Source organism: Falco cherrug, chromosome W (assembly GCF_023634085.1).
Source record: "Falco cherrug isolate bFalChe1 chromosome W, bFalChe1.pri, whole genome shotgun sequence".
NCBI lineage: Eukaryota > Metazoa > Chordata > Aves > Falconiformes > Falconidae > Falco > Falco cherrug.
In genome coordinates this window covers 8,666,214-8,683,506 of record NC_073719.1, presented here as the reverse complement: position 1 = coordinate 8,683,506, position 17,293 = coordinate 8,666,214, and the positions used below count along the sequence as shown (strand labels likewise).

The window sequence follows — 17,293 nt, the reverse complement described above, 5'->3', positions numbered from 1 at the left end:
TCAAAACCACCTGACAAATAATGGACCCAAATTTCACTCCTGTTAAAATAAATTTTAAAGTGGATATTAAAAAAATGTGTGAACATACAGAAATAAATCCATGGTCATTTTACTGGGCTGTTTGTGTGCTACTTAAAGAAAACAAGAATCTATACAAGCAGTTATTAATGTCCACAAGAATGGGATGCCATAACGGCCATCTGCTCAGATTATCCAAAAAATTTCTATAGAAAATCTTTGCAGACCCTTTAGCAGTCACTTCCACATTTCCACCAGCTGTATTAATAACTGAATAACTAAAACTCAATTTTGAACATGCAGTTGCTTGCTGAATCAGAGCCCATATTGTGGGCTCTTACTTGCTGAGAAGTCAGTGCTTATTGAACAACTTATTAGCATCACTATGGGACTAATGTGAATAACTCTTTGGTTTTATATGACCAATGAAGGATATTTTCTAAAAGTGGAAATATGAAATAAGGTGACAAAGTGTGGTAACAAAAAATTTATGAATGGAGTTTTGATCCAAAAATTTTTTTGGCAATGCACCTTTTTTATGTGATACCTATCTCTCGTCATCTTCCCTTTAAGACTGTGTCCTTTCTACCTCTACCAAACAATCCAAATTTATATTTAAATTTGGTTTGATTGATTAAAGAAAAAAGGTATCCAAGTATAACTTCCTTTTAAGATATCGTAATTAGCACGTGGCTAGATAGTAGCTTGGTACTATTTGTTTAATAAAGAAAATAGATGAGCATTTTGCAGGGTAAATATGGTTAGCTTGGCAATTTAATCGAAACAGTGGGATTACCATTTTGCTTTTATTTTTCTATGCATTTAATTTAAACAAACGTGTGTACAGATGGACCAATCCTGAGCACACAAAAAATGGAAAACTAAGTCCATATTTTTACATATGCAGTCCTTTTATGTGGAATTGCAAGCAAATTCTTGTTGCACTAGAAACTCCCAAAAAGGCAAAAAAAGGGGCAGTTCTTGACCAAATGAGGTCATAATGTTAAATAGTGACTAAATGTTTGAGAGAGGTTCTGGGGAGTATTAGGGTTTTCTACAACACAGTAAGATCTGGAAAGGCTAATTGTTCTAACTGTGATGGTCGAGTTTTCTGAAGATGTGGAAATACAGTGACTTTATTTTTTATTTTTGAAACTACATTCTTGCCTTAAAAAACTTTATGTTTTAGAGCAGGCTGTAATTATCTGCATGAGGTCTGTTATCGTTACAGTGGAACTAGTTTCTAATAAAAAGAAAACAAAAAAATATTTTAAAAATCCTTGAGAAGAGAAACCATTGCAGAGGCTGACCACCTTCTTTGCATGGAATTAGGGGATACCAAAGAAAAAAATATGAGCATTTTATTTCAGGGGATATGTGTTTTTCTCTCAGATGTACATTTTTGCTCCTCTGATATCCATTTCAGCTATCATAAGTTCCATATTAATTTTGAAACGGTATATGTTGTCAGTCTTGACATTAGAGTATCAGCATTTCTTAGGACAGGATTTTTGAAATCCAGCATATACTCTCAGCTTCCTTTCTATGCATGATTCCTAATATGAATAATCCACATCTAGCCTTTATCAAGATTCAACCGTTAGTTAATACTTGCAGTTTACTAAAAAGACAGCCCCTTTTCAGACAGAGCAGGTGAATCAGGTTATGGGGTGTTTTTTTTCTGAAATCAAAATGTGAATTCAGCTTTTTTTATGGATGGTGAACTGAAGGCAAGTCCTTTTTGTCTTTTTCTGTTTGCCTTGATTTGGTTTTAGAGCAGATTTGCATTTAGGGACCCAAGACTATTTAATTGGGTTTTTTTTTCCTGGGAATTCATTTTCACTGAATGTGGGGTGATACAAAAGTGTCATATACAAGATTATAATTTGTAAAAGAAATAAAACCAACCAACCAAACTACTGTCACTCTGGGAAAGGAAAAAAGTGTTTTCACTGAAGGGTCCCTCATCCCCATACTCATAATCTTTCTAAAAAAACTAAGAAATGCATTAAGATCTGTTTATCTGCAAGTTATAAAAAACATACACAAACATGCAGCAACATTTTTATGTAGTCAAAGCTTTGTAGAATAAAATATATCCTATAATTCCAAAACTCCATTGGATAATGTGGAAATTACCAGAGTTAAATTCTTAATATTAAAGGATGAAATATCTGTACCCTGTTTGCTATTGTATGTATTTCATGAGCTGGCCAGATAGCTGGAAAAAATATTTGCTAATTAGATTGCAGAGAAAGGGATGTTGCCTGAAGTTTGTATTAGCATTATCAGTTGTAAATAATAATGCATGGCTGAAGCTTAAAGCATCAATTTCAGTACATTTGTTATATTCTCAAACATTCCTACTTCAGTTTCATTACTTTCTTCACAAAAATCAAGCAGATGATGTATTATTGCTCTTTCATCTCTGTAGGAATGAATAACTGTGGAAAACATTTTGATATTTCCATGGCTTGAAGCATCAATGTCCACAGAGAAAATTGTGTCCTTTTTAGCAAAATCTTGAATTGTTTTCTCAGTTGGAAAAAGTACTATATTGTTTGTAATGTACAAAACTCCTCCTGCCCCCAGGTTATCATTTTATCTATGGGTAAATCTTTGAAAATTACAATAATTAATGTGCTGTCAGAAGTGATGTATGTCATAGTATATGAATAATATTATGGTGGGCTTTTTGTTCTTTCAGCAGCAACCTTGAAAATCAATTTTCCTTGTTTTCTGCATTTTCCATTTTCACATTTCTTAGCACCAAAAATCTTTCCAGAGTTTTTATTCTTGAAAGCTATGCTAGAATTATTTTTATGATCATCTTGTTTGCATGCTGTCTTGCATCTTACTATCCACCACAAAGAACTGAGAAGCTTCTTCTGCATAAATTATGTGAAAATTTATGTAGTTATTCCCAGTTTTGCTGAGCCATGCAACATTGTGGAAAGCAAAGGGCTCTCTTCTTTGTAGGAGGTTCATCTTGAATTATTGATGAAATAATATTATCACAGCTATGATCCATTTAGGGATATAACTCAACCAGCTAAAAATACATAATTAATACTTAAATTTAGTCTTGCATGTGAGCACTCTGCCTGTTCTGCACTGTAGCCTGGGTTAGTAGACCTTGGATATTGCATTCCAGAATAATTATAAGGGATGAAAATATCTTTAGGAAACAATTTAATAGTGTCAGGTATATCTATAAAATAGGCTACAGCTACACTGAAAATATGTTCTAATCTGTCTTTGCATTTCTGTAGCAGTTGAAGTAATTTCTGTATGAAGTTTAGAAGGAATTTTATGATCTGCTGGCACTGAATTTAAGACACTGAATAAAAAATATTGTTGTTTGAGATCAAAAGTGTACAAATTTATCTCAAGAAAGTGGTTTGAAAAAATGAATCGACCTGCAGCAAACAGCTCAGATTCATTCTGTCAATAATTGCTTGGGGAGGTTTACCACTTAAAATATTTCTCTCATTCCCACCACTTTGCCTCTGTCTAACTGAAGTCTTCACTCATGAAGCAGTTGTCTATACTGAGATTTGGTGCAATCTCCTCTCTTGGTTTCTTTGTGCTTTGATTGGGTTTGTTTTCTTTGAGAGGTTTTTCAGTCTTCTGAAGCTTTGCGGAGTCTCTGTCAAGCTCACATCAAGTCTGTAACTCCTCGTTTGCCCAGAGCCTCGCTCCTTCAGTCTTCCCAGCAGCCCAGTGTGTGCTAGCTGTCTGCAACAATGAAAACTTCTGCCAGCATTCTCCTCTATTTATAGGCTGTTGACCCTAGATCAAAATTTCCAGAAAACTCTCAAATAGCCTCTGTTGAGAAGTTCTAGTCTCTGCCAGAACAAGTTGCCTTGCTGTCTTATTTCAGCTGTTGTATTTTCCATTGGAGTATGTAGTTAAGTATAATAATGGCTATATACTAGAACAGTTAGGTCATTAAATAGTCAGTAAAAAGCCCTTTTGGATTTTTTTCCCCTATGTGCAATCCTTACCTGGATGATAAATGCAAAATAAAGAAGCAGAGGCTAAGAACAATTTTTTTTTCTTTTTTATTCTCAAATACAAAGCCACAGTATAGACTTTTTTCAGATATGCAAGTTAGTGCAGTCTTACGATAGCACAATAGAAGAACCTTGTTTAATCAGTTATTGTTCAAAGACTTTTTTCAGTCTGAATTCTGTACTGGAAAAAAGGCTTAATCACAGGTACATTGCTTAGTGATGTTGTGCAAAGGCTTGAATGATTGCTTGAGCCTTGCTCTTAAACATGAAACACTGAATGAGGAGATGTCCCTGAATGTGGGAGGGACTAAAGCATTTTAGCTTCCTTTTATGCCCCCTTCTGTGCACAATGCATTAACAGATATTTTTAATGACTTTTGGACCACTGGTCATGAGAAAAATAAATTTAATTTGTAATGAGGAAATAGAGCAAGTAAATGTTATCCAGATTTTTGCCTAGAGCTTTATCTTTTGTTGTTTATGCATTAAATTGCATATTCTTTATATTGCATCATTTTCCAGCCCATATTATTCTACAGATTTTTTGAAAGGGTCACAATACTATTTTCTTTTTTTATAGGTACATTCAAGAAGATAACATCATGAAGATATTTGACATCTTTTCAGATCTCTGTAGGAATGGGCATTTCAATATGACTGTGATTAAAGTAAACCCACTTTTTAAATTTAATTTGTTCATTTTTCCCCAAGTTGCTGACTTTTCAATGATCAGTGAACAAAATAGTTGAACAATGCATTAGTTTCTTGCATAAGCAGTAAGAGATGGACATTTGCCCAGGGAAAAGCTGGACCACAGTAAGACATCACAGCCTCTTTAGTGTGGGTAATTAATTGCCCTTCTGACAGTGGTTGCCTCTGTTGGCAGGAAGGTTTGTGAGAGCACTCTCTACTGTGCTCAAGCAAAATTAGCTGTGTTTGCTTAAGCAATTTCAATAGGTGTTTTGAGTTAGTATGGACTGGAGCGCTCTGAGGAGTGTTCATGTGAGCTACACAGGTGGCAGGTCTGTAGTGGGAGGTGTTTTCAGTCAGCAACAGTACATGCAGCCAAGAGCCATAACATTTCATCCACCCCAGTTCAATCCACCAGCCTCTTTGGTCTCCAGGCTCACACCAACATGTGCATCCTCAGCATGTTTACCAGCCCAGAGGAAACCATGTGGAGAGCAGTGGGGCCCAAGCCCTTCCTTAGTCACAGGATGGGACACATCTGTACCTGCTTCTAGAGCACTAGGTACTAGGACAGAGGTGGTTCAGGGACTGGGTATTATTCTGTCTCTCCTGTTGAGCTCTTCCACTTTTCATGAGTATTCACTGTGCCAGTACTTGGTAAAAGCCAGCGGGTATTGCCAAATGCAATAGCTTTAAAAGAGAGATTGACCTTATTAGAGGTTACCATGGAATGTTCGTCTTTACCAATAGGTAGGAGAGGGTCTGACCCTGGGTTCCCATAAAAACCCTAGCCCTGGGTTCACAGAGGCTTCCACCTCCAATTCAAGACTCAGTTCAGCAGAAAAGCATGGAAATGTTTAACAAGTTAAACTTCAGAAGGGGTGAAGATGGACAAGTTAGGTAAATTTGACAGTTCCAGAAAAGGTTAGGAATGAATTAGAGCTCTGCATAAAGCTGCAGTAGCAGAAATACAGGAATGTATGTAAAACTGTGGCAGCTCTGCTAAATGGTGAAGGGTTCTTGACTGGACAAGACCCTGAGCAACCAAATGTGACTTAAAAATTGGGTCTATTTTGAGCAGGGGGCCTCTACCAGATGACCACCAGGGGCTCCTTCCAGCCTAAGTTAGTCTGTGCCTCTGTGATTCTTGCTGTATTCAGATGTTAGATCAGACACTATTTAGATATAGGTTTATCCCAGTCAGTGTGTTGCAATTCTGCTTGTTTGTTTTTTGTGTAATTATAGTGGCAAATACTGTAATAGTCACAATTGGTAGCAGTCACAAATCATCCAAATATACCTATTTTTGTGTAACTGAAGCAAATTGAGAAAATTATCCAAGACCAGTCATAATGCTCAGTGGCATATAAAACTTAGCAAACTGCTATTACTTTTTTGCCATGAGCACCAATATTTCTTTTGAGACAATTCCAGGCAATAAGATAATTCCTGGGGGTGAAGCATGGGGTGTTATGTTACCAAGCTATCTCATCCCTCATTCCCCTTACCTCTCCCAAGAATTTTCTGTAATCTCGGTTTCTCTCCATTTATAAGTCTGATGTGCAAAAATGTCTAATGTTTTCCATTCAAAGAAACTAGACTTGTCATAGCTGTTACAGAGGGGTAGTTCATGCTCTATGACTCAGAAAGGAGAAGCTGATAGGGATTTTGGTTTAATTTTCTTGTATTTCATCTTGGCTTTCCTTTGACTTCACCCTGCACTCAGTAATCTACCTTCAGAGTTCAGAGTCTGAAATTACTGGCATCACAGTGGCTTCACTAGCTAGACTACATTGGTTCTGGAGGGCACCAACCTTGATTCCTTAAGATGTTCTTTTACCTAAGAAATAAAAATGTCCTGGAGAATACATGCCCTCTGTCTAGGGGCTACTTCTCTGAGAAAGGTTTACCTGGACACTGTAAGGTTTTAGTTGCAGAATTGGGTAGCACAGAAATATACTTTGTTCAAAGGAGTTTTGGGGACAGATTTGTTAGTTACTGTAGGTAGATGATGCAGCTCTGTTGAAGACTATATACTAAGATTAACAGGCACATATCTTTTGGAAAAAAATGAATTATTGCATTTTTACTATTTTAACAGTTTGTTAATAAAGATTTTAGTGCAAAACATCCACACAGGCATGCATTTGCTACCTGCTAATAAAGAGGAACTGTACAAATCGAAATTGTGCCATTAGCTGTTGGCTTTGTGACTGAGAAAAGAGATCTGAAAGTAGAGGAAGTAAGAAGTTGACAGCTGTACATTGGTGGCTGAGTGTCTGCTATTACACTGCTGATGCTGAGTTAGAAATTGAGGCTGTGAAATGTTAATTGGCTTGCTAGGAAGTAGGTGAACATTGTGGCTTAGTTGATTAAGATTTTAAGTGCAACATAGAAAGTGTCAGATGGAGAGGTAGACAGATCTGTGTTTAATCAGCTAGACATTACTATGTCTGAAATGATAATTCAGCTTCTTTCATATTTTTTTAAATAATTAGTAAGTATAACTTTTAATTAATGTTTTTCAGCCTGCAACATACTAAATTTATTGTTTCCAAGATATTACAGTAAACATTAGAAGTCATAGCAAATAATAGTTGTTTTATGCAAAAAAACTTTTAAAGGAATTTTATGCTAACTTCATAAGAACACCTTCACCATTTTAATCAACATAAGTCACCCAGAACTAAGGGTATATTTTAAATGCAGTTATTTATGCAAAGTAATAGTACTTTGAATATGTTGCAATTATTTCTGTATGTGTTGCTTCTACTTATTTCAACAGGTGACTGAACTAGAGTGTGTGAGCAGTCAAGCCAATGCAGTCCACACACATAAAACAGAATTAAACCAGACAATACAGGAGTTAGAGTCTACGTTGAAGAAAAAAGAAGAGGTATTTGTTAACATTTATTCTTGGCTTTTCTGTTGCGACATTTCTAAAGGCTTTCAATATTAAACTTGTGATGGCTGGTAAATACTTATTATTTTCTATAGATGTTATGAAGTAAAATCCATATTCAGCTTCTTTGAAATGATTAATATTTTTTCATGTATATAATTACATCAGTCTAATATAGAGCTGGGTATCTGGACAACAACAAAAGTATCATTTTTTCCTGTTTGCTTTTACCAAGCAGCTCTCTGCAAAAGTCTGCATTGAGGCATATGTAGTTTCTACAGAGCAGTTATCACACTGATGCAATCCAAATTCACTAAGAAGGGAAGCAGTTGTAAGCACGCTTTCCTTTTTCTGGAGAGTAGGGTTTGGAGCAAGTAATAGATCAATGTCTTTTTCAGGCCAATCTGTTTTCCAGGCTATGTTAATATAGCTGACTTTTATGAACCCTAAGATCAACCCTTTCTTTAAACACATGCCATCCCCCCAGCCTGTAACTTGATGATATTTTTTGTGCCATTTGCCTTGGGCTGGACCAGCAGCAGGAAAATACAAGGAATTGGCGTAACTGCACTGGCATGGGTCCTAGAGGAAAGCAGATTTGTGCCACAGAATGATCAAGAATCATCCCTTTATGGATGGGAAAAAGGAGGTGGAAGAAGCCATGTATGAAGAATTGTTTGCCCTGTATAAGACCAGATTACTTGAGCCCTCTGTGACAGACACAGTGGGCACTGGTGCATGTTTGGAGGGGCAGTGTATCTTGCAGGGTCTTGCCTCCAATGGGGCTGTTGTTAGGTGTTTCTGAGGAGGATGCATGACAGACACAGTAGTTACAGAATATCCTTCCAAAATGGAGCAAAGACTTTTCCAAACTCCCTCATACTTAAGAGGTTAGCCTCAGGTTGGTATGGTAATGTTTCCCATTTTGGTTTCCATGCACTTTTGAATTATACTGAGCTGTTGGATGTGAAGAGATCTTTCTGAAAGGAGTTCTGGGAGGTGACTATGCCCTTCTGGGAAAAGTATTTAATAGTTTTAAGTTTGATACCTTTTAGTTTTGTTAACTGTTTCCATTCTTGTCTCCTGAAAGTAAGCTAAAAAAAAGGTTTATCTTCCATTCGTTATTTTATCTATGTTATTTTTATACCTTATTACTTTCCTCTTGCTAAATTAAAGATATCATTTCTTTTAGACTCTCTTTTTACAGAAATCAGTGGTCAAAGCAGGCAATATTTTGATGCTCAGCCCTGCTGCTAGTGACATAAGAAGAAGCCCACAGGTGAAAACTGGATTTTTCTCTTGAAAAAATGGAGGATAAATTATAATAGAATTTAAAGTATAAAATTGTTTCTCTAATTACAAGGACTTAATTTTCTAGGAAAACATTACTTCAGATCTTTTGTGTGGGAGAGAAAGACTTGGACTTTTATAGCAAAGAAAATGCTTATCTCTGTTGTTTATTCACAATAGAATTGCTGTTTTGGCACTGTGGTTCAGGAATATTGGAAGTGGGGCTTAAACTTCATGTGCTATGATGGGCAGTAGCTAACTGCCAGTTTTGATATCATTACAATGGCTTGCTCAGGAGAAGAAGCAGCAGCCAGCTTTCCTGCACTGAGGCCAAGCCAGGAAACATGTTGCTAGAGAGGTTGTTTCTTCTCCCTTAGGAAATAGAAAGATTGAGACAAGAAATCAACAGTGCCAGAGAGCTTCAGGCACAGAGAGATTCTCTGACCCAGAAGTTACAGGTGAGCTATGGTGCATCTTCTTAATTTAGACAGAAGGGAAAAATGATCAAGTGAGCAATTCACATCAGCAACTTATGCTATATTCACTGAAGGTGCCAGATAAATATATAAGTTGCATTGTGTTGTGAAATGGTGGGTCAGGATGCTCCTTGGGGAATTTGTACCAAAATTTCCACCTGCTATAAGTTGTTATTTTTTTCCTGAGGAAACAGACCCAAATTTCATTTACAAGTCCACAGAATATGCTTGGACTAGCAGATGTGCTTCATCGATACATGTTCTAGGCAATTCTGGTCTCATTTTCACTGCAGTCTCTTCCCATAGGTCTTGTGTGCCACTGAACTGTCAGGTTGCATATCATGTTGGGATGAGTTTGTATTCAGCTTTTAAATGTGCTTTGAGAAAGTAAAGGTTAAAGAGTTCTTGTGGAGTACGGACTTCAAAAACACACTGACATTTTCTTGGAATTAGAATTACTGTGGTTTTATTGGTTTTACTGAGTTGTTTCCTTACTATGTGTAAAGCCACATACCTCAGCCTACCGGAAGCAGTATGCCCTCAGTATACCCTCACTCGCTACATCTGAGCTGACCAGCCAGCACAGACACACCTCCCTTGTGAAACCTGTCTTCTGAATAAGGCTGACCCAAAGCTTAGTTGGGTTTAAACTCTGAATTCAGACTTCAGAGTTTTGATAGGACTGGAAACTCAGACATTAAATAGCTCCAAATCCAAAGTGCTGGAAGGTGACCCTCGCTGTTCTGCGGCTTGACCTAAATCATGCTGAAAACAAGCCCTGTCAGACTATCCACAGCTTAAAAATCATTAAACAGATATTCTTTGAAATGCATTACATGAATTGGAACTTCCTTGAATCTCATTTTAACTGCAGAATAAACCACATGATAACAAAATGAGTTTATTATTTTTTCAACATTCTTAAGTCAATTTGGAAAAAGTATGTTATTATGGTATTTCTTTAAAAATTGTTTTGAATACACCTGAGCTTGCTTATTCCACTATTCCAAAAATTTTTGCTGGCTTTAGACTAAGTATGGGAGTTTTCAGCTGAAAAGGAACTTATCTGAAAGACTCAAAAGGAAGATTATAATGAAAGTTGTAAATTGTTCTAGCAGTAGCATATGCAATAATTTCAGTGTAAGATCACATGAAAAGTAATAATGAGCCGAGAACTAGCTATCCTTAGAATTATGAGAGACTAGTAAGAGATGAAAGGTGTTTTAGAATTAGAAAATGCTAAGGTTTTATTAAAAATTATACTTTATATATAAAGTCAGTACCTTCCGTTTGGTATATTTATATCTTTAGTAATCAAATGGATATAGTATGTATATATTTCCACATCACGTTGTAGGCAATCAGTTTCTAAAAATGTTTCTATATGATTCTGTTCAAATAAATGTAAAGCTGTCTTAGGATCCAAGTTAAAAGTTGCCTTTCTTCAGCTTAAAGCTTATTACTGACCTGATGCAGCCCGTCTAAAAGATCTTGAATCTTTGCTTTGCTATAATCTTCCTGCTTTGATAATACTGGCTTTCCCTGAGCCACTTCACCATACATCTGTGAAACTGGTAAAATGGTGTTTTCTTCTGTAGCTCCAGACTAACCATCTCACATCTGTTCACTTAGTTGACTCATCATCTGTTTTCAGGGTGATTGTCTCCAGGGTCCTGTTCTTCTCGCTCTTTTTTCTTCTACTTTATTTTTTCCCTCTTGTGTTTGCAAATGGATTATGTAACTCTAAATTATTTTGGAATATAGCTTCTATGGAAAACTCTATGAAAAGAAATTTTTATTTCAAAATGTATTACATTTCTGCCACACTCATATCAGGGAATGAATTAGAAATCCATCATTGGCAAATTCCAGTGAAGATCAGTGTGAAGGGTAAGTATCAGGGCCTTTGTTACTTAATATTCATTAGCAATGTAGAGAAGGCCTATCAATGAGTCATGATCAGTGTGACTCTCACAGTAAGTCAGGATATCTTTATTACTGTGGCTGATTCCTAAATATAGCTGTTGTGTATGGTTTGAATATTTCATTTGTATCCTTGCAATGAATTCCACAAAAGATTATTACAGTGCAAACAACAAATATAACTTGTTAACAATTTATTTCTTTTCTAAAACAAAACAATGTATGAAAAATTATTGTCTCTGCTGTTAGAAAAGCTTGAAAAAACAGTGTAAAATAAACCTTGTAAAGGGCCTGAACGTGTCAGAAGAATTAGATTATTGTTAGATGAGATTAATTGCAAAAAATAAAATTACACAATTATGGGAATAGATTATATCACATGGACACCTCTACTTTTCTTCCCATCAAGAAGCAACAGTTTTGAGGTACACTGACTTGTAATAGGAAACTGCATGAGCTGAACATGAACTTGTAATGCAATACTATTGCAAAAATCAGTAATAGTAATTTAGGGTAAATATGTGTAAGGATCAAATGTAAAATTTGGGAAGAAGTGTTTTCCAGAAATTAAAAGCAACAGCTCATGGCATATTTCAGTTAGATCTACTTCCCATAACTCATTAAATACTTTAAGCACAGATTAGGGAAAATAAAATAGAACAAAGTATGAGATAATATATCTGAGGAAGTGTTTGGGGAAGCTAAATGTATGTGGATTAGGAAAGAGATATCAGTAATGGAATATAAATAAAGTACACAAGCTGGAAGTTTAAACAAAAGAATGTAACTTCTGGTTTGAAGAGATACAGGGCAAGGACTAGCAATGGAAAGTTAAAGGGAAATACCTTATTCTGAGTATGGTTAGAAGCTCCTATATCTAACATAAAGCTTTTGGTTTTACCTGGGTGCTCTCACCTAACAGCTCACAGCAGAACAATTCCTCAGTTTAAGAGTGTCTGAGAAGGGCCTGAAAGATGATGTTCAATGCTAGCTACAGGCCAATGGACTGCTCTTCAGGCCCAGATGTCATGAAATAAAACCATATATATAGCCATGGGTTTGTTCCAAAGTGATCCCTTTCAACACTGGCTTGCCTACTTACAAAAAGTAATTATCTCTGGGGTAAGAGCAGTTGCAAGGAGACTTCCTAGAGCGCACACATTTGGTGAGCAGAAGAGGAGCAGTGACAGGAGAAGCAGGAAGCGTGAACAAATGTGGAAAAACAGCAATCAGTTTTGTGTGAGCTAAAGGACTGTGTCATTCCTGCAGAGCTGAGATGACCCTGAATTTCCCTTTTCTTCCTGTACTGCAATCACTCGGCCTCAGAGGGTCTTGAACCCATGCAGTCATTACACTGGGTAGTACTTGTTAGTACTGTTTGGAGGGCAGGAGTAGAGTCAGTGAAGGAGAGTCTACAGAGTGTATGGGCTGGGTTATAATCAGTTAGCTTGTTTGTTTATAGCAACAGTGGGATAGTTAATCCTTACATAAGCATGTATGTATTTTTATTTATATTGTTTCTATAAATAGTCTTTTTGGTTAGCTTCCTTTAATGCTTTGGCAACTATATTATTCAAGTGTTAAACAGATTAAACTAATTTTTCTCTTGGTCCTGGCAGCAAGGGGCAATTCTTGCTCTCAGCTGTGCTGTTTAAGACCAGTGGTCAAATCTCTGTAATTTTTAACTTGCTCATTTACAAACAAGAAGGGAGGTATTCCAGTTCAGCTTGGATGTAAACCTTGACTGCACAAGCAACTACAGCTATGAGTAAAGCGGGTCCCTGAAGCTCTGCCTTCTCCACCTGCACTGCCACTGGGGGTCCCAGAGCTTTCCCCCCCATCCCACAGAGTCTGAGAGCTGACACAACTCTGGCCACATCACCCCATCCCTCCTCTGGTCAGGAGTGCAGAAGCTGATAATTGCTGCCATCACACCCCTCACAGATGTAAAGGCCATGGACTTTGACACAAAGCTGCCATTTTATACCTGTTACTCTTGACTACCCAAATACATATTCTGTATGGCTCAGGTTGTTAAAGTTATCTGGGCTCTCTCCAATGTAAACATGAATGTATTCATTAGCTTTGAAGGAAACAGAAGAATCATAACAAAAACAGTGGGAGAGTGGAAGGGCAGAAAGAAAACTCATGCTGGGAGGAATGACAAACCACCCACCCTATGGCTGTGTGAAACTAGTTGTTGTAAAAACTCGGAGCAGGCCCATTAAAGTTTTGTGACACAAAGCCACTTATAAAGGTAAGCAGTGTTTAAAAAATGTTAACGTATGTAAATAGGAATTCACTATGCACTTTTCCAGAGAATGGCTGTACTGGGTGTATGGTATACTAAATACACTGTCCCTGTACTACCTTTGATAGTGTTTTTCATAACTGAAATTATGAAATTAAGCATGAATTTATGAGACATGCAATGAATGAGACAAATAACAGTATGCTACTCTAGACTCACAACTGCTACATTAGTAATTTGATAAAAGAGAGGGCATCTGGTTTGCACAAAGCAGAGCAGCCATGACCTCCCTCCCATCATGCACAAGCCAGAGCTGAGGGGCCTCATCAGGTAGCACTCCCCTCTCACTGGCTGGTGTGAGGGGACTTCTCTTCCTCATGAATGAGAGCTGAGCTTGCTCAGGGTCAGATCCCCTTAGCTATGTGTAACATGCTACTGCTGCTTCCTCTTTGCACCCACTGTATGGGAACAACTTGTCTGTACAGCACTGGTAGCTCATGCACTTTCCCTGCTCCTACAGCTGTACTACTGCAGAGTTTGCAAGTGGGAGCTCCGAGGCACAGTGCAATGAGACGAGACATTCAGCTTGCACTTGCTTGTTTAAATTTGTTACAATTGATTTCACCTTGACATCAGTCTTGCTAGTTTATGTTTCTGTCTTAATTTTCAGGGTGAAAAGGCCTATAATGTGGGACAGGAGTAAGGTAGTGCTCCTCCATCCATAAAGCAGTATTCTGGATGAGCTTCTATATAAGACCATTTAATGGGGATTGTGTACTTGAGCAGTTTGTGTAGTCTAAATAAGGGAATACTTGAACATAAGTAAACCTTTGAGAAACTGTTTTCAGTAGGTGGCATATTTCTGAGTGATAGAAGTGATAACTTACCTGAATATCACATCCATTGTTCACTGACTAAATTTTATCCCTGTCCAAAAGTTTCTGTCCTTCAGATGAATTAAAATGGAATGAAAAATGGAGGAAATGGTAGTACATATGTAATCCTAATAACAATTTGGGTTCTGGTTTTGGCTTAGTGGAAGCTGTAAAGTGTCACAATCACAAATTGTTTCAAAAACCAGTTGACAAAAATAGCACATGAATACCAGCAAGATGTTAAACTGCTTTCCGTTTGCAGACAATGCATTAACATGTTATGTATTTTCTTTGAAGGAAGTAGAAATTCGAAACAAAGACCTGGAAGGCCAGCTGTCTGATCTAGAGCAACGTCTGGAGAAAAGTCAGAATGAGCAAGAAGCTTTTCACAATAACTTGAAGACACTTTTAGAAATTCTTGATGGAAAAATATTTGAACTAACAGAGTTACGAGATAACTTGGCCAAGCTAATAGAATGCAGCTAAAGAAATGAGATTTCTGTGCCAATCAGCTTAAAGATGCACTGTCTCTCTTCATAAGACTATGTTGGGCTCTGCATCAAAGTTGCACAAAATTAGAAAATGCTCCTCTGAGAGGGCTTGTTTAAAATTTGAGTCATATTTCAATGTAAAATTTAGAAGTCAGCTTGTAGCTAGCTGAAAAAAATGACAAACTTGAATTACAAATTACCTCCTTGTACATTATTGGCCATAGACAACTTGAAAGATGTTAACAGTAACTAAATGCAATCCTTTTCTAATTATCAGTGATGGAAGAATCAGTAGTGTCCCAAGTCACATCCCCTTTTTGTGATAAATACAATATAGGTTATCTGCTGTTTTATTTATTTAAGATATTGCTGTGTTTTGTGCAAGAACTTAGTGATGACAGCCCTGTATTCTGCCGTTCTTGATTTCTCAGGATACTTTCCACTGTGGAGCAGCAGTGCTGTTACCAATTTATTCTGGCCAGGAATGAGAGAGAGTTGCATCTTTAATTGAAACAAAGTTACTATAACTGCTTGTATAAAGTTGTTCTTTTTGGAGTTTTATTGGTAATTCTTTATGGAGCTTACTCTGGTGTTCTACAAAATTGTCCAATGTAGTGTTTACTTTTTCATATGAATTCCATCTAATTACAGTGAGTTACTATCTTCCAATTAACTGTACTTTGAAGCCAACCAATGATGGCAGGTGAGTCCCCCAGGGGAAAAAAAAATTTAAAAAAAAAAATCCTGAGAATTTTAAATGTAAAATTTGACATGCACAGATAACAAGAAATAGCCAGTTGATATATCAACTGGCTATGTTCAATTAACTGCTAACCTGTTCTGCAGGAGATTTTTTCAGAATGTCACATGAATGTCAGGTTTTGTGAATAATGTTTTATGGGGATTATTGTTTATTACAGATTGCATTAAGAGCATAGAGCTATTGCAAGGAATTACTCATACACTGAACTTGTCCAGACAAGAAAGCTGTTTCTAAAAATTTTGTTGTCATAAATTGAAATGGAGACATTTACTCTTTTATGGGTCTTCATAACACATCTTTATTGAAACTACACCAGGCAATATTCTGAACTGTTAACTAAATATTTAAAAACAGGAAACTGAATTCAATTATCCTCAGTGAGCAGGTTTTAAAGTTGTTTTGATGTAATTTTAAAAGACTTTTGACAAACATGCATTTATTTATATAATAGATTTATTTAAAAAACCCCAACTCTTTGAAGGTAAGCCAAGTGTCATGTGTCTTGCATCAAAGTACATTCTTGCCATCAATTGCTTGTAACGTTGAAGAAGGATTTTTTTAAAAGTATGAATGAGTGTCAGACTTCAAAGTCAAAAGATGCACTGACCTTTGTTTGCTCCCCAAATTAATCTGAATGTTAAACATGAAATCTAGCTGCTTATTAAATTTGTACAACACAATTTTCTCCACTCTAGAGACTGCTATTCAAAACTAGAAAATATGTTTGTTTTTATGCGTGTACATACCATATAACACATCGGTTCTCATTTATATCAGAAATACAAGCTTTATTTCTAAAATACTGGGGTTTTTTCTTTACCAGTAATTTATCAGGTGTCCTCTGACTAGTCAGGAAAATGGTTTAGGTCAAATGCTAAACCATCATGTATTATACTGTATGTAATGTACACAATGTTTAAGTTTTCTCCATATTTTTAGGGTATTTTCTCAGCTAATTCATTAAAGGGATGGAGGCAGCTTGGTTCAGTGTGCTACTGGTTGAAAACTCTGTGGTGAGCTACATGTTTTTCATTCAGTGTATTGTAGACAGTGGTGTGTATATCTTCATCAGGTCCAGATGAGCAGATGTAACCAGTTTTTAATTTACCTGGGGATGTTTGGCCTGATTCTCTTGTCACTTATGCTGCTGTAAACCAGATGTGTCCCTGATGTGATATCAGCAACATTCAGTTGGCATAACATCTGTGGAAGTGCAAGGAGAATCTGTCCTGTTAATGCTCAGTGGACATAAAAAGGATGAAGTAAGAATAAAACCACAGAAAGTTGATGATGGAATAAATGTAATATTATTTTAAATTATATTATTATTGACATTTTTAAAGATATGATGTCATTTACATGTGGGAAAATAGTGGACAGAAATATTGCCACTTAAATTTTGTGAATATGTGTAGTACATTAGTACATATGTAGATACAGAATATGGAAAAATTTAGATGTGCACATTTTTAATATTTTCCTATTGAAATTAAATTTTAAATTGGAAATTGATATTTGAGAATTTATTTTCTCAGTAGATATGCTTCCTTTTCTTTTTAAAAATAATATAATTACTGAGGGCTGCTGCACCTTTGAAT

The 17,293-nt window shown here is 36.4% G+C and overlaps 1 protein-coding gene across 3 annotated transcripts in view; it reads left to right on the top strand.

Moving 5' to 3' along the window:
- The window catches only part of LOC129734580 (homer protein homolog 1-like), a 122,090-nt gene extending 105,078 nt beyond the window's left edge, over positions 1 to 17,012 (top strand). For 2 of the 3 annotated variants that reach the window (XM_055698208.1, XM_055698206.1), the window contains exons 7-9: positions 7,510 to 7,620; positions 9,294 to 9,374; positions 14,739 to 17,012. In XM_055698208.1, the coding sequence (XP_055554183.1) occupies positions 7,510 to 7,620; positions 9,294 to 9,374; positions 14,739 to 14,927 (381 nt within the window). In that variant the 3' untranslated portion in view covers positions 14,928 to 17,012. The remainder of the gene's footprint in view (positions 1 to 7,509; positions 7,621 to 9,293; positions 9,375 to 14,738) is intronic. The other variant, XM_055698207.1, reaches the window with a different exon arrangement.
- The last annotated feature ends 281 nt before the right edge of the window (positions 17,013 to 17,293 follow it).